The 24,931-nt window shown below is 43.3% G+C and overlaps 1 protein-coding gene across 1 annotated transcript in view; it reads right to left on the bottom strand.

The window, feature by feature from the left end:
* Nucleotides 1-24,931, bottom strand: part of Med12l (mediator complex subunit 12L) — a 313,727-nt gene that overhangs the window by 229,441 nt on the left and 59,355 nt on the right. Inside the window, exons 7-14 of the mRNA XM_029474961.1 lie at nt 21,858-22,027; nt 18,346-18,456; nt 16,923-17,192; nt 14,091-14,240; nt 13,270-13,369; nt 12,887-13,023; nt 7,477-7,608; nt 4,188-4,314 (exon numbers count right to left, since the gene is read on the bottom strand). Of these exons, the coding sequence (XP_029330821.1) occupies nt 4,188-4,314; nt 7,477-7,608; nt 12,887-13,023; nt 13,270-13,369; nt 14,091-14,240; nt 16,923-17,192; nt 18,346-18,456; nt 21,858-22,027 (1,197 nt within the window). The remainder of the gene's footprint in view (nt 1-4,187; nt 4,315-7,476; nt 7,609-12,886; nt 13,024-13,269; nt 13,370-14,090; nt 14,241-16,922; nt 17,193-18,345; nt 18,457-21,857; nt 22,028-24,931) is intronic.

Genomic DNA, 24,931 nt, shown 5'->3' with positions numbered 1-24,931 from the left:
GAGAGAGAGAGACCCTAACTAAGACAAGTTGGTATGAGGACTAGGGGGTATATTGCTGTGATAGACCCTTTGGGGAGGGGAGGATTTTGGAAGGACTTTGGAACTTTGGACTAGAAGAGCCATTGAGTATTGAGAGCTCAGTAGGATGTTCTGTAGGCGTTTGGAAGATAACAATTTGAAAACAGTGCAGAAGATGGAGGCCTGGCTTGTGAAATTTCAGAGGGAAATTTTAAGACTCTACCAGGACTATTTGCTATTTTAAATTAAGATCCTGTAATTCTTGTCAGCTGGGGCTGAAGAGTCAACCAAAATTAACAAGAGATTGGCACCACTGAAGTGAAACCTCTGCATTACTGGGACAACTGATGCTGATTAGCTGGAACTAAGAAATTAGAGGTAAGGTTAAGAAGAGACCAGCATCACTGAGGTAAAATCATCTGGGAGGTGTTTCTTGAAGGCATAAAAAGCTGTGTTCCAGGAGCAGCCAAGAATTGTATCTTGTGTTGGCAGTTGGACTTGGTTATATGTAAGATTCACCCAGGTCATGCTGGTTTTGAAGGCATGGAGGAGTCACAGGGAATCGCTGATGCTTAGCACTGTGACACCAGGAGAGGCCATGGGTGAAGGTGCAGCCTCAGTGGCAGTTGAAGGCCCAGGACTGAAGGGGTCATGCAAAGAAGTGGAGTCTTGGCACCAGGAAGAGAGTCTATGACAGACTGTTGGAGAAAGTGCCCGGCACTTTGGAAATGCCAGTACCATGGGATAACCAAGAAGAGCAGCAGCAGTAGTATGGAGCCAGCTGGAGCTTAGAGTAAAGCCGTGTGCACTACAGAAGGCAGAGCTGGAGAAGTGACCCAAGCTCTTTGGAGAAACCCAGAAGATCAAGACCTGACACTGACTGGGTGGAGTCGGTTTGATTATGACTGAGTCATGATGTTTTTTCCTTCTTGAAGTAAGAAAGTATTTTTTTTAACTTTTACTGGAGCCCACAGTTAAGAGACTTTAAATTTTAAGAGGCAGGCTATTTCAAAGGGGCTAAAATCTTAATGTGTTTGTATTTACAAAGACTGTGGAACTTTTGGAGATCTTAGGGATAAGAAAGAAAGAGCTATGGCTTAATAGTGATGTGTTTGTGTGTCATGATGACAAAGGGTCAGTTCTGACTGGTTTTATGTCAACTTGACACAAAGCTAGAGTCATCAAAGAAGAAAGAGCCTCGATTAAAAAAAAATGCCTCCGTAAGATACATCTGTAAGGTATTTTTTTAAATAGTGTCCTTGGTCCATGTGAAGCAAGCCAGCAAGCAGCACCCCTCCATGGCTTCTACATCAGCTCCTGCCTCCAGGTCTCTGCCCTCCTTAAATTCCTGTCCTGACTTCCTTTGGCAATGAAGAGCAATATGAAAGTGTAAGACGGACAAACCATTTCCTTCCCAACTAGCTTTTGGGTCACAGTGTTTCATTAAAGCAACAGAAATCCTAACTGAGACAATGAGAGCAGACAGAATTCATTACATACAGGTATACATACATATGTCAAAGGAAAACACTGGTAAGCTTTACTTTTTTGTTGTTGTTTTAGGGGGATTTGTTTGTTTGTTTGTTTGAGACGGGGTTTCTCTGTATAGCCCTGGCTGTCCTGGGCTTTGTAGACCAGGCTGGCCTCAAACTCAGAAATCCGCCTGCCTCTGCCTCCCAAGTGCTGGGATTAAAGGGGTGTGCCACCACGCCCGGCCAAGCTTTACTTTTTAAGTTTTACTCAAACATTTGCTGCAGCACTAACGTGTCAAGCACTGACAGCTGGGTTAAGTTTCTTTTCAGTGTGTGAGTATGCGGGTGCCCTCACAGGTGAGAAGAGGGTTTAGGATGCCCCAGAGCTGGAGCTGGAGCTGCAGGTGACTGCCAAGCCACTGAAAACAAGTGCTGAGAACCAAACCTGGTCCTCTGAAAAACAATGAGTGCTCTTAACTGCAGAGCCTTCTCAATAGCCTTGATGGACAGGCTTTTATCGCACAGTTTTAACTGAAATATGTGGGCCCCTTATACTAAACGCAATTTCAAGTTTAATGATAGTGGTTTCCTAGAAAATAAATCACCGTGCAACCTCATAACGCAAGCCAAAGCACAGCTAAACTTCTCTTTTATTACTAAATCTATTTGTGGCTGTCTTTGTACTGAAAGGGCTGCCTCTCCCAGGTGTCTATGTGCACTATTTCAAGTAAGTTTTTATAACAAAACAATTTAAATACGAAGTGGGCAGGATCAGTGTGGGGAATCCTGTTGTGGCTAGTCTTGACTATAAACTAGATAAGATTTAGAACCATCATAAAAAAAAAAAAAAAAAAAAAAAAAAGACGCTCTGTGCATGTATGTGAGGGAGTTTCCAGATTGCGATGGAGTGGGAAGACCCTAAATGTGGGTAGCACCATTCATTTGGCTAAGTTCTCAGTATTCGCCCTCTGCCTCCAGAGTGCAGGATGAGCAGCAGCTGCCTCACTCAAAAGCACCTGGAGCTATGATGTCCCCACCATGCTGGCCTGTGCCCTCAGGTGAAAATAAACCTTGCCTTAAATGTCCGTTCTCAGGCATCTCACCCCAGCAATGAGAAAAGTAACTGATGCTAACCCGTGTAAACACAAGGAGGAAGATAAAAACAGACACAAGGCCAGTAGTTCGTCAGCTCAGGAATCTTTTTCCTTTAATTCATAAGCCATCTTTGTAGCTCACATTATGATTTTCAGTATTGCAGCCACATTCTAAAGCTTTATTTCTAAACCTTCAGGACAAGTTTAGAAAACTTCATGGCTAAAATCTAGAAAGCTAAATTCCTGGCAGGGTCACTTTCATAAACATCAACCAAAAAAAAAAAAAAAACAAAAAAAAACAAAACAAAACCAAAAAACAAACAAATTCATTCCAAAGCCTGTGTGCTCAGTACCCTGACGACACTGTACGCGTAAGTCTCCTCTCTCACAATAAGCAGCCCCTTCTCAGGGAAACTGATAGAATCTCTCAGGCAGGAAGTGTGATCCAGAAGAAGCAAAGGATAGAAGACATTTCTCCCCCCAACGACAACGGAAATGAGCAGAGGCAGCAAATCTGGAACAAATGTGCACCTCCCAATGATCCAAGATGATTCTCATCTGCCACCTCCCGCACCTGGCTTTCTGCTATCAGGGAAGTCTCCTCTGCCTTCTCATCTTCCTGTTTTCAACATTCAAACCACTTGAATCTCCCCGACACTTGCTGTCCCCAAGGCCAGTGGCTCTCAACCTGTAGGTCTCAACCCATGAGGACCTGTATTAGAGGGCTGCAGCATGAAGAAGGTTGAGAACCACTGCCCAAAGCTTATCACTAGGCCTCCAGTTAGTTAAAGGAGAGCCTCCCCCTGCTTGTCCCAAAGATCCAGTGCCGGGCTCCAGACAGTCATAATCAAGTATATCCAGTGTGCTTATTCACCTCTTTTCCACAAACTTCCCCATCCCCCATCACTCTTCACCCAGCCACTTTTGTGTTGTTCTAGATATTCCCCAAGATGCTGTTCTATTTTCTCATCTGAATATCTCACAACAATGGTAAGCAATCTAACACTGCTCACACTTTAACTTTTCAAAAATGTCCACTCTCCGTACCCCTAATGGGTAGTTCTTAATTCTATAGACTCTCAACTTCCCAACACCAAAGTCAGAGGACATCAGCTTAGGAAGATGAAGACATCCCAAGGGGAATGGTGAAACCAGGCCCGTACCATCATCAGCCCCTGTACGCTACAGGTTGATAGAGTATTGCTGTTTCTTCCCCTACGCCCTTAAGTATAACAGTTAGAAATCAGAAGGTTAGAAGGCAGCTCTGAAAGCAAAATATTATCATCACAGTGCACACTTAAACATCACAGGACATGCATCCCTCCGTTTGGGTGAGACACACAGAAAAACAGAAACTAGTGCACCAACTATAAGGGAATGAAGATACTTAACTTTTATATTTTAAAGTTTTTGAATACTTCACTGATGTAAATATAACAAACTTACCCACTGGAAAAAAATATATAGTACATTTGTTTAGTAAAACCTTTTATCTTCAGTTCCAAGAACTTTAGATAAGATGCAAAGAAGAGAAGGCTTAGATGATAAAGGGAGAATGGGGGGAGGGAGAGAGAGGAGCGAGCAAAACACCTTCTTTACTTACACAGCGCTGGGGCCTGTGTATCTAAAAACCTCAGCAAAACATTCTGGAAAACAGGCAAACTGGATCCTGCAAGAGATGCTGAAGAAATTGACTCTTTCTCATCTAGGACTTCTGATTCCCCACATCTCTATAGGATAAAAACACACAAGAGCAGCGAGTCAGCAGAGTGCCCATACAATTACCTCAGGTGATGATCAGCCACCTCTTATAAACAGCTGACCTCATAGGCAAAATATGCAACAGGGATTTCCAATAGGTGAGGACCACTTATCACAGTGAATATAATTTCTGTTTTTTTATTATTGGTTATTTTATTTATGTACATTTCAAATGCCATCCTCCTTCCCAATCTCTCCTCTGCAAACCCCCCATGTCATTCTCCCTCCCCTTTGCCTCTCCTGAGGGTGCACCTCCATCCACCCACTCACCCACTCCTGCCTCACCTCTCCAGCATCCCCCTATGCTGGGGCATCAAGCCTCCACAGGAGCAAGGGCCTCCCCTCTCCCATTGATGCCAGATAAGACAATCCTCTGATATATATGTAGCTGGAGCCATGGACCCATCCATGTATACTCTTTGGTCGGTGGTTTAGTTTCTGAGAGCTCTGGAGGTCTAGTTAGTTGATATTGTTGTTCTTCCTATGGGTTGCAATCCCCTTCAGCTCCTTCAGTTCTACCCCTAACTCTTCCACTGGGGTCCCTGGACTCAGTCCGATGGTTGGCTGTGAGTATCTGCATCTGTATTAGTCAGGTGCCAGCATAGACTCTCAGAGGACAGCTATACCAGGCTCCTAGCAGCAAGCAGTTCTTGGCATCAGCAGTAGTGTCGATCAGAGTTTGGTGTCTACAGATGGGATGGATCCCTAGGTGGGGCAGTCTCTGTATGGCCTTTCCTTCGGTGACTCCAACCAAGCACATGAATGTAAGTTCTAGTAGAGGAAAACACTTCCCAACAATTCATTTGATTTCAAAGAGCAGTCATTTCTGCCCTGTACTGTACAGTACATTCTGCACTGACAAAGGACCCAGCTGAATATTTAAGACAGTACCATACAATATTCCTTACTCCCATGCAAAACTGCCAGGAACAGCCTGAGTTCGTGTCTAATCCTGTTCTCCTAGACTGTCTGGCACATGGTTGTGACTCTGATTACAGTGTGCTGTGTGAATGTATCAGGAAGATGTCTTTATGAATGTGTATTAGGAGGTATAAACTGAAAAAGCAAACAATTCTTCCAAAAAAAACATTATTTTGCTTATTCATCACACTACCAAAAGCATTTCCTAGGGCCTCTATGAATCTCTGTGGTTCATAAGACACATCTAGAAAAGTTATTTTAACTTCTAATTACCACAGAATTTACTAAGAATATTATATTAAAATACCAGTTATTCAATCTATCCTGTTTGCAAACGTCAGGTGTTAATGACTCCAATAATAACAGAAAGTATTATCTTAGCCCTCTCTAAGAAATACATGTTTTAGATATAGGTTTACTTCAGCTTGGAAAGCAAGCTCTATGTGAACCTCTCCAAAAGGCTATGCATAGGCACGTACGTGCATGCATTATGAAATACAGAGAGAAAAGGAAACTAGTATTAAGATGAAGAAAAAACCTAGAAAGAGCCACAAACTAGTGAGAAATACATCTTTAATTGGTGAGGTCTAGTTGGTCACTATGGTTACCACAGGACAGCCTGCTTCTCAAATGTAGAAGACAACCCTGCAAGGCTCTCCTTGTCTACAATGTACTGTGGCATTTGCTCGAACCTTCACAGTTTCTTCACGTTCCAATCACAACAACGTGATGTCTTGTTTTTGAGGAACACCGCTTTGCCAACAGGAGAGAAGGTGGTATCTGTGATAGTGTCCTTCCCCTTCCATTCCCCATAACTCCACAGGAAGTTACTAGCAGCCTCATCGAGACCCAGGTGGGCATTTATGCATTCACGCCACCACCCAGGAGGCCAGACAAAGAACCCTAACCATGATGGGCAAGGTCACTCCTGTCAAGCTCACTCTCTGACAAGGGAAGGCAGACATTAAACAATAAGCACATCATGTACTTTCACTTGTCCTGCAATGAGGAAAACCAGCAAACCTGAGTGGTATGCTAAGAGCTGCTAGGAGTGGACACTGATCCCAAAGTGATAACAGACTTACCATCACCTAGGAGATGACATGTTGTCTTAGGATGCTCCACGAGAAGTGACACTTAATGAAACAGAAGTGTCTCTAGGGAGACACTGGGCATGAAAACCGGGAGCCGAGTTTGCCATCCAGAAGGAAGAGCAAGAGCAAGGCCCAAAAATAAAAGTAAGTTGTATGTGGTGAGGGAACGAAACAACTGAGATTAGGGGTAGAATGTAGCCCAGAGGACAACAGGTACCAGATGTTATAGGACAGGCAGGTAAGGCAAACAAAGGGATATTCTGTGGGCCTTAGGGAGCTCTGTCTGCCTCAGGAAGGGGGAACTACGATCTGTTTACACTTCTAAAAGCCCACTCTGGGAGTCCTGTAGAGGAGAGAGGAGAAGAAAGTAGAAGCAGAACAGAATAGGAGGCCAAAAGTCATCAAGGTGAGGCAGGCCACAGTCCTCAACAGATTACACTGTCCCTGTGGCCACTAGGCTAACATTTATATTAAGAAAGTTCACTTTAAGATGGGGGTGGGGGCACACTCCTTTAACTCCAGCACTTTAGGGAGGCAGAGGTAGGTAGAGAACTCTGAGGTTGAGGCCAGCCTGGTCTACAGAGCAAGTTCCTGGGCAGCCAGGGCGACATAAAGAAGCCCAATCTTAAAAAAACAAAAAACAGCAAAAAAAGAAGGCTCATTTAGAAAATTCCCCTTCAACAGTAGCTAACGTTGACAAATATTGGCTATGGGTTTTTGAGGCTTTAATGATTCTATCTAGAACTAAATCATAATCCCAAAATAATAATTCAAATTGATATCTACGATCTCATAATCCTGTCTCTAGAAATTAGAGTCTACTAATTCATGAGGTGGCTTCAAAATGTCAGAAAATTGGTTTACACTATATACAAGTTTACATACATTTATTGCTGTTTTATGAATCTCCGTCTCACAAAATTGGCTTTCTTTGTTCTTATCTAAATGTTAAATCCATGTCTACTTAGATCCTACTATGAGTCTTAAGAAGATGATATATCCCACACCTTTCTCAAGACAAAGAAAGCTAATGGAATGAAGGTAAAGAGGAAGATATCTCTTCTCACCACAGCATATTTAACTATGTCATGCATAAAAGAAGAAAAACAGACCCACCTCTGCCTCAATCTCCGCTTGCCTTTTCTCCAAGAGTTTCGCCACAGCCATGGCCCTGTGCTTACCAGACCTTTTGCAGCTTACAGCCCATTCACATAACAATGTCACCACAGCTTCATCATTGGGGGCAACCTAGTGACCAAGAGAAATGTACCAATAATATATCATGTTAATGCAAGCAGAGGGCTGCCTAATCCTCAAAGCTTTGTTCCCAAGTTTTACTCGCAGAGTGCTTTCAAATCACTTTAACTCAAGCAGGGAAACACTCAAAATTCAGCTGAATGTGAAACAATTCCAAGAGAACCAGAGTTCCCTTAAAGAAAATGACCACTGGGGGCTGGAGAGATGGCTCAGCGATTAAGAGCGCTGACTGCTCTTCCAGAGGTCCTGAGTTCAATTCCCAGCAACCACATGGTGACTCACAACCATCTGTAAAGGGATCTGATATCCTCTTCTGGTGTGTCTGAAGACAGTGACAGTATACATTAAATAAATAAAAAAAGATTTGAAAGAAAGAGTGAGAGAGTGAGAGAGAGAGAGAGAGAGACCACTGAACTCCAATGGCACTGAAATACTGTGACAAAGTCAACCCCACGGTTAGGTGGTTAGAATGTGGACTTCCCCCTCTTTCTCCCTTCTTCCTCCCTGTCTCTCTACCTTCCCCCTCCCCTCTTCTCCTTCTGCCCTCCATCAGCATACCACATACTCCCCTCCATGATTATTCATATCCACTATAGACCCAGTAACCATGGGGTAAAACCTCTACAATATAATGATCCAAAATAAATCTTCCCTCGGTTAAGTATTCTGTCACAGCAATGGAAAACTGACTGGCATACTTGATGGTACCTCCTTGGCTCATACTTTTAAAAACGGAAAACTTGTTTTCCTTACATTAAGTAGCTGTTGCCATTAAGGGCCTAGTTACATGAGAGGCACTATGAATACTTAATGCTGCACTAATAATGGGTTCACATCATCTTATGTCATCTAGCAATGACATGCCCTTTTATAAATGTAAGCAAATTATCCACAGGTACCTCAAAGCCTGCTGATTTCACAGCTGAGGGGCTTCCTGTCAGCCACGCCCCTGCCTCCACTTGCAAATACCTTCCTCTCTTGTCTGACAGTACACCAACTGTAATACACCTCTCATGAATCCGTGAACCCCTCTCCTTCAAGAGAAATCCTCGGGGCGCATCCTCCACCCTGCCCTTTCAGTGAGCTCAGAAGGCCAAAGTAAGAAGACACACCCACATCCTTGGAATGCAGGCATGAGGCCAGGGACTAAGGATGTGATGGAAGGCATAAGGCACAGCCCCTGACATCACAGAGCAGGCGCCTGAGAAAGGTAACTGTGCCCAAGCACAGCCAAGAAAGAAACAGAGCCCTCCTATGTCTGGTGACAGGAATCAAGCAGAATGCCTAAGCCGGGTGGACTCAGGTAAGTACAGGACACGCTGAACTTAAGACTTCTGTTACCTAAGAACTCTAGCAATCTGGTATGAAACCATCATAAACAAGCACTATGTAGGTTTTGCGGTTGGAGTTTCATGGTGATACTCGGAGCAGAGACGGAGAAAACGACCCATGCTGTGCTGTCCTGCAGCGCTCTGCTCTGGCTGGTGCATCTGGCCTGGCTGTTTCATTCCTTGGAAAGAAGTCTGTTCACCGGAGCCCCAGAAAGAGAATTGAAAAGCAGCTTTTCCTGCCTGCCGCCCTTGGCTCTTCCCTCTTCTCCACCTTCCTGAAGCACGCAAACGTGCAGCTGCCTCTGCTCTCACACCAGGCAGGATCAAAAGCAGAGGCCGAGAGGAAGGAAGTGGTCCAAGAGCTCTGCAAAGCTGAGGGGCCCTCCCCACCTGGCGGCCTGGAGATGAGGTCACCAGTAACTGCCTAGTCAGTACCAGGAAGCTGAGGGGCTCCGTGGTTCACCGTAACTCCCCTCAGGTGACTGCTGGGCCCAGATGCCACCGTCAGACAGCCTCTGAGCTCTGAATTGAAGGCGAGAATTTCTTCCTTTTATAAGACACAGAGTGGAAAAAATACTAAAACACAAAGGGTTTTGAGGCGCATTCCCTACCTTCTTTACAACAGCACGCAAGTTGACACAGCCCCAGCAGGGAAAGAGTAAAGGAACCTCACATTCCATGAGCTATTAGTGAAAGCCTGCCCCCCAGCATGGGCAGGATCAGCTCCTCTCTCCACAGGCAGAGCCTGGTGTCAAAAGTTCTCACCTGTGTGCTACAAGTTCTAATGGACTTTAGCTGACTATTGAAGCTGAGGCTGTAAGCAAATCAGGACTCTCCACCTCCTACAAGGATGTGAAGGATCAGATTTCCCTCTTAGCCTTTACAAAGCTACGGAGACGGGAGGGGCTGAGGTCCCCCCAGCTGGTATGAGAAGGAACACCCCTTGTAAAAGCAAACATCAAACCACCATGACTAGAGAGAGGTTGCTAACTTTATCTCCCACCACGCATGCAACATCAATCCTGGACAAATTATAGGACCCAAGAAAAACCAGGAGGTACGTTTTAAAGATGGGCGACACATATCTGAGTCTTAACCAACTATTCAATATACTCCATCTTACTAGAGAACAGATACATAATGTTGGTTCTTCCAATAAAATATAAGCTCTTTTATGACTGGCCACAGGAGCAATTTTTGGAACATACTTATTATCTGTTTTATAATCTCAATGGATATTCATGCTCAAGTGTTGTATAACTATGCAAAAACTCTGAGCACACAACTGTGAGTAACTTGCTGTAAGCCACACAGCTACCATCCAATATTTAACATGTGAATTCCAGGAATAATAAGTAACTCAGTGCTCAGGAAAACAGTGGCATCCTGAGCCAGGCACGGTGGCACACACCAGCAATCCCAGCACTAAGCAGGTGAGGCAGGAAGATTTGGAGTTCAGAAGTCTCCCTGAGCCACAGAGGACCTTATCTCCAAATAAGAAGGGAAAAAGAAGGGAGCAGAAAAAGAGGGGAAAAAAAGAGGGGAGGGGAAGGGAGGGGAGGGGAGGGGAAGGGAGGGGAGGGGAGGGGAGATTGATTCTTTGGTTCAGTGGACAAGAACCCTGATCATGGACAAGTAAAACCGTCCATTATCATTATTTAAAATTGTAAATGGACAAGTAAAACTGTCACTTGCAAACTTATACATAAATACATGCCTTAATATAAATGCATATTAAAAACTAAAGCCACGTTTTAAAGATGTTAATGCTATAAACTTAACATTTGAAGTATTTAAACATTAATGTTTACATATTTAATGTTACAGAAGGGGCCGTCCATACAGATATCCTCCCAGATTAAAAGTTAGGAAACGTGAAATAAAAGTTAACAATACTGTCTTTGTTTTACTCAAAGGCACCACATTAACCACAAAGCCACTCACATCTCTTCCCAGAATGCAATCAATATTCAAATCACCATTAAACCAGACCTCTCTTGCATCCCCATCCAAACTGCTACAACATCCAGGACTTGGTCTAAAGCCCATACTGCCCTCTAGTGGCGAATACATGACACATGCATAGCAGAGAATGTCTTCCTTAAGATGTGGCTCAAAATCTCCCCAGCTTTCTCAGATCAAATACAGTCAGACAGGTAGCATTGGGGTCTAAATACAAATATCCCCTACACCCTCACATTTTCCAATACCTGGTCTCCAACCAGTGGTAGCTGGGAAGGTTATGGGCCCTGTAAGATGTGGAACCTTGCTGGGGAAGTGTCACTGAAGGCAGACTGGGGTCTTATTACCTGGGCCCATTTCCTAGTCTCTCTACTTCCTGTGTGGGGATGAAACACCAGGACACTGCTTCCGGACTGACAGGCCAGCTTCACCCTCCTGCTGTCACATCTCCTGCCTATTATGAAAGGCAGTAGCCTGCCCCTCTGGCATGTGAGCCAAAATAAATTATTTCTTCCCTAACTTCTTTTGATCAAGGTATTTTATTACAACAACGCAAAACTAATTAAAAAAGATAAACAGACAATATTATTTTTAAGAGAAATTCTCAGTAAAACTAACTATACGACCACAATAATCATTTTTGTTCATTTTACAACAGAATAAAACCCAAACCAAAGAGCACTGTCACTTCACACACGCACACACACACACACACACGTGTGCACACACACACACTCACACGCGCACGCGCACACACGTGTGCACACACACACACTCACACACGCACGCGCACACAAACACCTTAGCCCTGCAACTCACATCCAACGAGAAAATCTCAGGATTTCCTGCAGCATTTTATCCACACTGGCCCTGATTACAGGGATGGAAAGTTTCTTGTCTTTGGCGGCAAAAGAATACCATGTGAGCTGGGAATCATACAGACGCAATCTGCTCTCCCAAGTACAGAAACTCACTTCTGTAGAGACTCCCAAGAGACAGAGACAGACTCCAGTCAACATAAACCTTGCTTCAAACACACTGAACCCTTGTGGCTCCTATAGCCCTGAACCTGTTTTTTAGAAGACAATAACGGCTCACAAATTATTCCCAAAGAGGAATGTTGTGCCGGGCCCCTGCTTGGGAAATGGAGCGTTTTGGTTGCTTTAATTGTTTCATCTCTCCTTTCCACAAACCCAGGACCAACGGCAAGCTCAAAACCCAAAGAGACCTAACAAGTTAGCTAAAGTGTTTCCTTTGAAAATGAGCTAAGACTTACCTCAGTATTCCTTCGAATCTAACACAAGCTGTATATATGAGGGGCTTTTTTTTTTTAAGATTTATTTATTTATTATATGTAAGTACACTGTAACTGTGGGAGTCAGATCTCGTTACGGATGGTTGTGAGCCACCATGTAGTTGCTGGGATTTGAACTCCGGACCTTTGGAAGAACAGCCAGGTGCTCTTACCCACTGAGCCATCTCACCAGCCCGCTTTTTTTTTTTCATTACCAAAATAATACTTTTATTTCTCTGTAGACTGAATAAGAAAACTTTCATTGAAATCTTTATATTTACAATCTTTTAAGAGGGGGGAAATAATTGTAATTAAGACTTTTCAAAGACCATGCCCATTTATAGCCAGGTGCTGCCCTCTGCTGTGCTACAGACTAAATTACACTCCAAATTAAAGCCAAATATTCTATATACAGCCATCAATCATTAAACGAACAGCGAGCTAAAACTGAAATGTAGAGACGATGATTAAAGGTTAAAAAGTATCCCACATCAACACATCCAGGCAGATCCCACCCAATCCACAATTCACTACCATGATGGTGAGTCACCGTGGTTCTAAAACAGAAAGATCATTAATGCACCTGCTTGCGTAAGAAACACATCAGACTAAAGACTTTGCCACAACTGAGGGGACAAGAAGAAAATAAGACAGAAAAAAAAAGAAAAGGAATATTAAATACCTCTTGGTTATCTTTGTTTTGGTTTGCCCAGAAAATTTTATGATAAAGAGTCTCCATTGAATTGCTGGAATCAGTCCGGTCGAAACAATGACGATCTAAGACTTCCAGTGTATGCAAAACCCGACTAATAGTCACCCCTGGATTCAGAAATTAAGGAAACAGTTAGATATCATAGTTAAAAAAAAAAAAGGACCATACAAGGGAAACCAATCTGTATTCTCAGCAAACACTACCAAAGAATGGCAAGAGCTAAGGCAGACACTCTAGGCTGCTGGTAGCTAAAGGCTTAACGCTCCTTCACGCATGCGCAGTGCTTCACGGGAACGAGAGAAAGCATAAAGCCCACTACGCCGACGCACTCCCTCTCCCATGATGTACTGTACCTGCCGTCGACTCCTGACACTTGTCAAAAGACCACCGAACTTCCACTGCACGGCCTCGCTGCTTTATCTGCTGTTCTACCTCATAAATCCTTGCCCGAACCTGAAACATAAACACTTCAAATTAACTTGTACTCGGACACTCCATGGCCGCCTAGATCGTGTCAAGTCTTCCGTGAGCACAGTACCCTCCGGTGAATCACGATCCTAACTGTGTGGTGGGAGACATAATTCCTGCATGAGCTGTGCCCTTTTAGATTTACAAGTGATCATTTGGTTCAGTAATAAATACTTACAAAAATAAACACCTGAGGAAAATGTAACAAGTGCAATTGGTTTTACAAGTAAGACAAGGCAGCGATTTGAATATCTTTGAGCTGCTGGGCAAAGCAAGAAATGAACAAGCAACCCTTCAGTAGCTTACAGAAAACAACTTAGTGAAAGGCAAGTATCTTATGGTAAGTGTTAGGCATCTTCCCAAAGCTGAGGCTGCATAAATCTTGAAGCAAACAATGTAGCACAAATAAAAACATGTAATTACTGAACGTCACAAACTATTATTCCAGGGCTCACAATGAGATCAGAAGAGTTACCAAAACTGCCTGGGTGACAGCTGCCTGGGTGACAGCTGCCTGGGTGCCTGATCTATGAACATCTGTATTTTGAAAAAAAGTGGGGGAAATAGCCCCAAAGTCCCCTAGAGTCATGGCAGAGCTGGGACAGGCACTAAGATAGCTCAGATGCCATGGCAAGGCACGGGCCACCATACCCAGGTGCCTCTGGGCAATGAAAACACTCGTAAAAGCGGTGAAGCAAATGTCTACCTGCTGATTGAAAGCCGTGTTCCCACCCGGCATGGGGAGGCTGGACGGGGCGACCTGCAGCAGATCCAGGGGAGAGCCTGGGTTCGAGATCTTATTTTCATTGGTGGAATAATTCCACACCAAGGCACTTGGGCAACACAGAGTGACAGTCTAGAAACAAAGCAGAGATATTCCAGACACTTAAGAGGAAGAAGAAAAGTACTAACAACAACTTCAATACAAACGACCCCTTTCCCATATATAATGAGGTTACCATTTCCTACAGATGATTTAAATATGCAAATGTCTTTCCCATTTGCAGCTACCCAGCTGGTAAGACAAAACTCAGGGTCACCACCACAACTAAAAGATAAAGTATAACGTATTAGCTAATATTCCAACACAGGAACTGTAGGAGATAAATAAATTATTTGTCACCTCAAGTGATTCTTTATTGTTAAACAAGAAGGAATACAATTAGGGTATTAAGTGCTGAGATTATAACTTTAACTCTATTTATTAAATAAGGTGCCTTAAAAAGTTATAAATGCTCAGCAGAAAGGTACCCCAATATAGGAATAATCCAAATTATTCTATAAAAATCTGGACAACATGGGGCTGGAGAGATGGCTCAGTGGTTAAGAGCACTGACTGCTCTTCCAGAGGTCCGGACTTCAATTCCCAGCAACCACATGGTGGCTCACAACCATCTGTAATGGAGTCTGATGCCCTCTTCTGGTGTGTGTCTGAAGACAGCAACAGTGTACTCCTGTAAATAAAAATAAATAAATTAAAAAAAAAAAAATCTGGACAACAAATATTTTCAGCTTTGCCGGCCACCTACAGTTTCTGTCACACATTCTCTTTGGTTGTTTCAGTTACACAGTAAAAATGTGAAGCTTATTCTTGGATCATGGGCTAGGTTTGGTCTAGAGAATGTAATCAGCCAACCCTATCCTAAACTTTTATGGACACTTAAAAAAAAAAAAAAAAAAAACCTCAGCCAGCTTGTAAGAAGCAGTTTCTACATTCATCGCTGCTGTTCCATGAGTTAGGTGTCAATCAATCAATCAGTGATGCTCCCTGTATCTCAATGTTAGTTCTGAGAACTTAATGGCTTAATATGTCACTATTTAACACAGTGCCTAAACCCAAACTTACTACCATGTCTCACTACTTGAGACGTTTCTAAAAGAATAAAGCTGTGAGAGTAGTTTGGCCACTTTTGTTGTCTGCTTCTAGACTATAATTTCCTGCTGTTCTCTCCCTACCTAGTATACCCAACCTCATATTGTCTTTGATGGACTCTGAGCATCACCTCTCAGACACACAGGCCCTTCAGGTCAGAACATCATTTCTCACCCCGAGCTCTGTAACCCATCTCAGAGTTTGGACCATCTCAGAGGCCTTTAGAATTCAAACGCCACACATCTTACCGGTCGTCTGCCCTAAGTCTTCGGAAGCTGACATATAACCATTCCTGAGCACATCTACTTCAGGGCTCTACTAGGAGAAAAATCCGGGTACCCTTTGATATTTATGAGGTTCTAGTTCCAAGGTCCTTCTCAGACATCCACATCCGCAGACACTCAATCTCCTATCTAAAAATCACATAGTATTCGAATATACTCTGTAATTCCCCTGCATACTTCAAATCGTCTCTACATTAAGTAAATGGCAGGCAAATAGCTGCCCCACTATGTTATTTTGAAGCTAAGATGAAAATGTCTGTGCGGGCTTAGAATAGATAACTTGTTCTCTGAGTTTGTCCAGTCCTCTGATGTGAACTGGGGGATACAAAAGGGTCCAAACGCTCCCACTCTGACCAACCTAGAGGTTTCCAAATATATTTCTTTCCCTCATCTCCCTCTTTCTGAGCTGTTCTCTCCCACAAATCTTTCCTATGTGCAACTGACAACTGACACATCACTTCCCTGATACCAAACCATCTAAGGACACCTAAGCTTCAGGCCCCTGGGGGCCTCCCACTCTCTCACCCCCACCAGCCTCTACCTCCACACAGGATAACTCACCATTCCTCTTGTCCTTTAACTGTGCTTTCTGCCCTCTGCCAGGAACACTCTTTCCACTGAAACTACAAAACATCTACAAAAGTTTCCTAGAAAAGCCTACCTGGCTTCCAAGCTGAACCAGGAGTTCCCTTTTTAGTCACCATCACCCCTCTAGGATCTCCCCGTTAACAATGAGCATATGATACTCAAACTACATTCTCCTTATGAGAGTAGTGAACTTGTCTATCATGGAGGCCATGTCTTCCAGAACAGCCTAGGCTAGGGCAATGCTCTAAGCCCCCTGATGAAGAGTAAGACACAACAGGTGGCAGCTCTGAGGAGGAACTGTTCTCAAACCTAACTGAAGGACCCTGAGCCAGCACACTGCTGTGTTCAAGGACAGCACAAGCAACAGTGAGTGACAGTGAAGAAACACAGAGGCAGCCAGCTGAACATGCCAACTGCAGACGCTGGGATGCTGCCAGAGATGCTATCTGGACAGATCAGGAACACAGCTGACTTGACCTGTGGGTTCTCCTTGAAGGATATGCAACTGAACTGCTTAACCATCCTAATGATAGGTAACAAATAGCCTGATACGGCAGCACTCGCCTGGAATCACAACATTCAGGAAGCTGAGGCTAGGGCAATGCTCTAAGTTCCAGCTCAATCTAGGCTACAAGGTGAGACCCTGTATCTAAGTCATCAAAAACACAATAGTTTACAAATCTCTCACTGTGATCTAACGAACAGAAATAGATCGTCGATTTCCAATTTAAATTACCAGATCTTCCCCACAATGAATTTTAACATAAAATAACACAGACCATTATGGACTTACCTGCAACATACAACTAAGTCCATAAACCAGGGGGCCATGCTGTGCACAGGAAAGGAAATCCGAGAAGGCCAGCTGCACAGGGCTCATGCCAGGGCCAGGGGTGCCAGGGCTGGGGGTCCCAATACTCGTGTTGTTTGTTCCGATTATCATGTGGGGCGAGTGAGCAGCAAGGAGGTTGGGGCTATCACTCAGTAGCAAGGAAAGACGCCGGGCACAAAAGTACGCGAGACGACGAGACAGGTAGGCTGACTGAACAAACTCATCTGAATACTGAGAAGCAGAGGGAAAGCAGAGAGCAGTCATGTCTCGTGCTTCAACACAACTACTTCAATCTGTCTCTCCTTCATTAGGAAGAAAGTCATAAGTACAACATAGATCAATGTTATCCAGTAGTAACATAAAGTAAGCCACAAATGTAAATTGTTTTTTCCAGTAACCATTAAGAAAATAAAACAGGAATCTGAAAGATAGTTCACCGGTTACAGAATGCTTACTGTGTGGTTCTCAGAACCCCACATCAGGAGGCTCGAAACTCCAGATCCAAGGGATCAATGCCCTTGGTCCTCCGTAGACACCTGCATGCAGGCAGTGCACATAAATGCATGCAGGTGCACACATATATATCCAAAAGTATATAAATCTTTAAAAAAAGAAAAATAAAAATAGAAATGAATTAACATGTTGTATTTAGCACAATATTTTCAAATAGTATCTCTTCAACAAGTAATTAATATACAAGTATTAGAGTACAATGTTAATGTAAAGTCTGAAATCCAGTGTGCATTTTATACTTGCAGTGTATCTCAGTTCATGGTGAATATTCACACGCATATCTGGTGAGGGGCTAAACAAGTCACGTAAGCACAGACCATCCCAGGGCATCATCACTTTGAGGGGAAGCACAGCCCCCTCCCGTGTGTAGCTGCAGGGGCAGGTAAAAGGGACACTGAGAAAGGCTGCCCACTGATGCACTCTCAAGTCATGTGAATCATCAGTTTCACTATGTATTACTTTTCTAAGGAAAAAAATCAATCTCATTCAAACCACCTGCATTTAGTAGATTACTTGACAAATTAGTCTTAGTCCATTGGACATAAAAGCTATCATAAGAGGGCAGATGATTCTATGTTCTGCATTCCACAGTACTGAATGAACAGAGACAGCACTTAAAGGCTGCTTTGTTCCAGTACAGGAGAAAACCACTGTGTGCTGAAATTATGTTTGGATTTAAAAAAAAATAAGTAAATAAAAATAACAAAAAACCTATGGACCAGCAATACAAATGTTTCATGTCATTTAGAATGATTTTTTTCCCCTCTCAAAAGGGATGTCTTTCCCCTTGCTACCTCTGTTTACCTAATCATTCTTACCAGACTCGTTTCTCACCATAAAGCCAATTGGGCAGAGGAGAGATTTGCCATACCTGCAACATCAGGGGCAAAAGTAGCTTCAGAAGGCTGTCATCCACTGGTCTGATCTTCTCTAAGACGTCCAGGATCCAAGTCAAATACTCGTGCTTTTCCAACATTCCTTCCTTAAACGAAGAAAAATTACACTGCCAATGTCAAAGAAAACCTGTTTATTTTAGATACACTTAAATGTAATTACAACCCTGGGATACTGCTACAGTTACTCGGCCTCAAAACCCACAGTACAATTACTGTTGTTCTTGTTGTTTAGTATGCATGGCCTGGGATTTTATTTTTGTTTCTAATACTCTTCATTCTAAACTGGCGAGATGGCTCAGCGGGTAAGAGCACTGACTGCTCTTCCAAAGGTCCTGAGTTCAAATCCCAGCAACCACATGGTGGCGCACAACCACCCTTAATGAGGTCTGACGCCCTCTTCTGGTGTGTCTTAAGTCAGCTACAGTGTACTTATGTACAATAATAAATAAATCTTTGGGCCGGAGCAAGCAGGGACTGAGAGAGCAGGGCTAGCCAGAACAAGCAGAGATCCTAAAAATAAATTCAATTCCCAACAACCACATGAAGGCTCACAACCATCTATACAGCTACAGTGTACTCACATACATAAAATAAATAAATAAATAAATATTTTTAAAAAATGCTAATAGATATTCAAAAGCCACCACACTCCAGGCATGACACACTCCCAATAAGACATCAGGAGCATCAACTGGTTTTCAGGGAGGAAATGGGGCTAAGGGCGATGACTCCGTACAAACAGTACTCATACCACTGTCTCAAAGGCCTGAAAACTCCCACCATATTCTGGACCCGGAATAATTCTTAAATGACTCTCAGATTTGCCTATCTACAAACGTATTATTTGAAATATCAATTTAATGACCCAGTTAGATTAAATGAATTTAATGGACTTTTAAATTAAAAACAACGCATAAAATAATTCTATACAACCATGCTGAAAACCAATTACATCTCTACACACTTACAAAATATCCCCCTGGAGTGCGACAGTCTTTCTTTGTATTACTTTTTTCTCCTTCTAACCAGAGTCATTTGACAAGCCTTCTACTACTGAGCTACATCTCTAAGGAAGCTATTAATTCTAATACAAGCATTCTCTGTCACTGCCTTCATACACACACATGCGTGCCTGAGTATACACACACACACACACACACACACACGCGCATGCACAATGAGTTTCTAGGCACATTCATAGTCACAGACTCGTGTTATGAATCACAGCATGAAAAACTCTTCAAAATAGAAGACAAGCCAAGTTTTATGAAAATTGTGTCAAATTTTAAATTTTATTAAACACTTAAATTTTACAGCGATGTATAATGATGTAATTTGAGAAAGTAAAGTTAATTTTGAAAAAGGAATCCTTGGATTGGACAAAGAGGTCACAAAGTAAAATGTTTGCTCTTCAAGCGTGAGGGCCTGAGTTCGATTCCCACCATCTACATAAAAACTTCTAAAACGCAAAAGCAAATAAAGATAGCAGATACACCTGCAGTCCCAGCGGGGGGAGAAGTAGGTGAAGGCAGAGCCTTGGAGCTCACTGGCTGGCCAGCCTGGACTAAGCCCAAGCCCAGTGGGAGACCTTGTTTCAAACACCAAGATGGACGGCTCCTGAGGAATGCATCAATACTCAAGGCTGACCTTTGGCCTCCAGGGATGCACGCGGACGAGCGATAGCACGTGTATATACACACATACAAACACACATACACACAAAAGAAAACACACTTTTAAAAAATTTCATGGACTTAATACTTAATCCTCCAGTTCCGTTGCCTACAAATTCCCACTCTTATTTTCTGCCTATGTAAGTCTCCACATGTGTACACTAGGGTATCTTTCACATCTCAGAACACACTAAGTTAAACCACAAAGGAACTTTTAAAAGTTGACATCAATTTTCATCATTCTAAGATCTGTTCTCTATTTTAAATGACTCCTGGCAAGATACGTCAGTAGGTAAAGGCGTTTGCCACCAAGTCTGGAGACCTACATACAATCCCAGGAATGCACGTGGTGGGAGGAGTATCACACTGATTATCCTCTGACCCGTGCACACATACCATGACACACATGTACACACACACACACACACACACACACACGCAAGATTTAATAAATATTGCTACTATGGTAAATAATCTTTCTGAAAGCTCTAGCATTCTGAGAAAACACATTTCTGAGATGCACACTCCATCATCAGCTGAGTAAAAACAAACAAACAAACAAACAAACAAAACAAAACAAAACAAAACAAAACAAAAAAAAACGGTAACTGTGCAGAGCTGAGCTGAAGCAGTTCAGTACAGAGCCAGGGTTTGCGACAGTTGTTTCTAATAATTTAAAAACTAAATAAGCTACTTCACAGAAGAACCATGTGGCTGTTTGTTTGTTTGTTTGTTTGCTTTACCATTTGAGATATTTCTAAAACTCATTTACTACCCGCATAGTATGGTAAAAGTTCTAAATGAAATGTTTAAAAACCCACATTTTTCTTTCCTCTTTGATTAACATAATGAATCCTGAAAATCTGGGCTAATAATGAGACTTGAGCTGAATACACCTTATGTCAGGAATAAAAACAAAACTAAACACCACCACAGCTGACTTCTACTGGCCAATAAAAATTGCAGCAGCTTGTCTGAGTGAGAGAGAATTCAGTAGTTCCTGGTTGCCCTTGTCTGAGTGAGAGAATTCAGTAGTTCCTCTCCTGGTTGCCCTTAATCTGCCCCTTAAATTTTCGCTGCAAGGTACAACTGAGCTAAATGAAGATGAGCTCTAGATAGCATAGTTCAGGGGCAGAGGATGTCTGTCATGAGACAGGAGGTAATAGCACAAAGGTGTTTCTAATAAATACATGTAATTTACAAAATAACAAGTTTAAAAGGGTTATGCTTAATAACACAATTACAAAGCAATTGATGGCGCTAAAATACCTAATGGCACAGACAACCTGGGTTGAATCTGAGTAATAAACTGTCAGCACAGAGCCTTTGTGCTACCTTGAATGCTCTCTAAGAGATGGCATTACAGGGCATGGCCGGAACCCCAGCCCTCGAGAGGCAGAGGAAGCGAGCACGGTCTATGTGAGTGCAAGGCCAGCGAGAACTTGCCTCAGAAACTTCACTCACATGCAAAAATTTCATTGCATACATGCATATATGATTTAGCACCAGAAAGTACAACTATAGACATCTGCTAGCATGTTTTAGTCAGCCACACATCACATATAACAGGTGTATAACTGTACCATTAGTCTAATCTGGGATGTAGCAGGCTATCCCACTTGCATGTGTAACAAGTGTGCTCTGTGATGTTTGTAGAATGATGAAATTACCTAGCAACCTGTTTCTCCGCATGCATCCCTGTGGCTCACCATCACATGACTGGTACCTGTTTCTCCGCATGCATCCCTGTGGCTCACCATCACATGACTGCTACATGGGAGGTGTCCCTTTCTTGCACACCTTGGTCAGATTACCTGGAACATGTGAAATGCCAGCTTCTCGTTGTACTCCCACTGCTTCATGGCTTGCTCAACCTCTGGTGGCACAGGGACAGGACCATCACCTGTACTGGAAGCCATGTGGTAAAAGTCAGAGATTTTGACCAACTGCTCTCTGAGGTATCTGGTAGATATCTGTGTCCACTCTGCATTTAAAAAAAAGAGAGAGGAGAGGGAGAGAAAGTTCTAATTGTAGACAGAGCTGTAAGAATTATTCTTCCCCCCAGATTATTCTGAGGATATACTTTCTTTTTTTTTTTTAATTTATTTTATTTATATGAGTACACTGTCGCTGTCTTCAGACACACCGGAAGAGAGCATTGGATCTCATTACAGATGGCTGTGAACCACCATATGGTTGCTGAGAATTGAGCTCAGGACCTCTGGAAGAGCAGTCAGTGCTCTTAACCGCTGAGCCATCTCTCCAGCCCCGAGGATACACTTTGAAGTCTAACATTTGTTACATAAAAATGCATGTGCAGGCATTTCTCAAAAAGCATGCCCAGGACCTGACTAGATATCAGGAGGACAAAACCATGCTACTCTTGTGCTTCTGTGACCCTAAAAGACATGTGTATATGAATATCACATGTGTGACAAACAACAATATCCCAAAACTACTGAAGGGCCGACAGAAAACAGAAGAGCAGAGAATAAATAGTATTTGTAAGAAACCTCACTACACCAAACTTCTCAAATGCAGCTCTTAGGGTGTGCTTCTTTCCTCTCCCACTCCATGTCAAGTGTCAAACACGCATGCACCAGCTTTCTGTCTGACTAAAGGACTGACATCCACAGGCTGCACCCTGAGCTTCCCAACTTAGACTGTCCCTGGGACGAGCACAGCCACAAGCATGGCCGACCCTGACGAGACCGTCTGTACCTGAGCTGTGTTGCTTTCTTCAACCAGAACTGATAGCCCAGAACTCAGTCAGAAAAGACAGAGTTGGGTAGAGTGAGAAGCTATAAAGGGTAAGAAATAAAAGGGAGGCAGAAAACTGGCACCAGGAAAGAGGGGTGGGAGACCGATGAGAGGGTCAGTGGCTAAAGCACTGGCTATCCAGGTGTGAGGAGTTAAGTGAGGATGCCAAGAACCCACATCTCTCCAGTCAGGCAGCTCACTTTGTAATCTCCAGTGTCCCTCTGGCCAGGTAACAGGCAGAGACAAAAGGAGGGTCACAGAGCCTGGTGAGACCAGCTTAGCTCAGCAGTAAGTGACAAAGGGATCTTCCCTCAGCCAGCACCAGGAAGGAAACTAAGGCTGTCCTGTGACCTTCATAGTGGTGCAATCCTATGTGCCTACCATGCTCCATGCCATGACACACACACACACACACACACACACACACACACACACACACACAGGTCACAGAAATTATTTTTAAATGACTGCCACTGGGGCACAAATTAAATCGTGTTGCCTCTGGCAACCAAATAGGAAATGATACTAACTTTAGCCCATTCTGTGGGCAAAAATATAGTAACTGCAAGCTTGCAGCCAAGTTTCCCCCAAAGAGTTGGGGAGGCTGCATCTTCTTAGAAACCATCTTAAGTTAGAAACAACTCCACAAAATGTTTTCCCATCGTGTGGTTCTCCCACCGGCTCAGAAGCAGGGAGCAGAGCCAAATCGTCTGGCAGAACTGAGCATTCCCGCTTTATTAAGTGTTAGTTTAAACACATGTTCCAGCTACTATGTCTTAAAGTCAAATTCAGTCGGGTATGGTAATGAAAGCCTGTAATCCCACCACAGGGTGGGAAAGGCAAGAGGCCATGGTTGCCTACATCATAAGAGCCAGCCTGAGCTACATGAAACCCTGTGTCAAAAACATAATATGCTAGAAATACACTTAAGTACATGCCCCAGCTGTTAAACTCCAGTGACCAACAGTGCAGAGGCATGACCAGGTGGTAAGGAGACGGACGCTCGCTTCTGGATTTCGCCATTTTTCAGACGCACCGCTGACTACAGATATTCTCACTAAAACGGATGGACTGGAACTAAAAACAAGAAATTCCACCGTGAATGCCATCATCCTCTATCTATCCCCTTGTGACATGGACTAAAGGTCCCCTGATACTCGTTCCATCAAAACACCAACCTCCTGCTGAGAACAGGTGGGGCTTACCTATAACAAGCAAACACGGGGACAGAGATACAGACCCTGAGCTTTGTGCAGCAGACCTGTCAAGTAACTTGCTCTCAGTATGATGTTGTTAGCAAGCCCACAGTACATTTTGGCACAAACTAAAAATACCACGAGCCAGCACACACCCACTTGGTCTAAGTCATTATCCTCCCTGTCTTCAACAGAGAAGTACAAGTTTACTATCGGAAGCTTGTAGCACATATACGAATACAGAAGAACCTCCATAATACCCCACTTCATCCCACCATGAGTAGTCACTACTGGGATAAAGAGTCTTGTGCGTTATCCACAGGAAAGTGGTGGTAGCCCTTCCACCACAGACAGACGCCAAACCCCACAGCTGCCCAAGGTCCTTATGTGAAATCACGTGGTGTGGACTGGGCAGTAAGGCACTAACAAACCAAGGGTGAGGGCAGAGCTCAGGTCCTCAGAACACAGTGACTGTCAGACAGTCACTGTGGCACACCTGTAATTCTGATGCAAGGGAGGCAGAGACAGAGGACCCCCCAGAGCAACAGAACTAGCTATGATCAGTGAACTCTGCTCAATATTTAAGCTAGGGAGAAAGCAAAATGTCACCCAGTATTGGCCTTGGGTCTCCACATGTGTGCACATGCAAATACATGTCCCCACACAGTCATGCACCTATGTACATTCACACATGCACACACATACATATGACATGTCCCCACACAGTCATGCACCTGTGTACGTTCACACATGCACACACATACATATGACATGTCCCCACACAGTCATGCACCTGTGTACATTCACACATGCACACACATGCATATGGGGGAAAGTAAGAAAGTAGTACTTGCACAAAGCCATATCCTCGTCATACTTTACATCATTTCTATATTTATAACATAAAAGACAACACAAATGTTATACCACTA

Source organism: Mus caroli, chromosome 3 (genome assembly GCF_900094665.2).
Source record: "Mus caroli chromosome 3, CAROLI_EIJ_v1.1, whole genome shotgun sequence".
Taxonomy (NCBI): Eukaryota; Metazoa; Chordata; class Mammalia; order Rodentia; family Muridae; genus Mus; species Mus caroli.
Note: the sequence above shows the minus strand (reverse complement) of the source record. Positions and strands in the feature narration are given on the sequence as shown.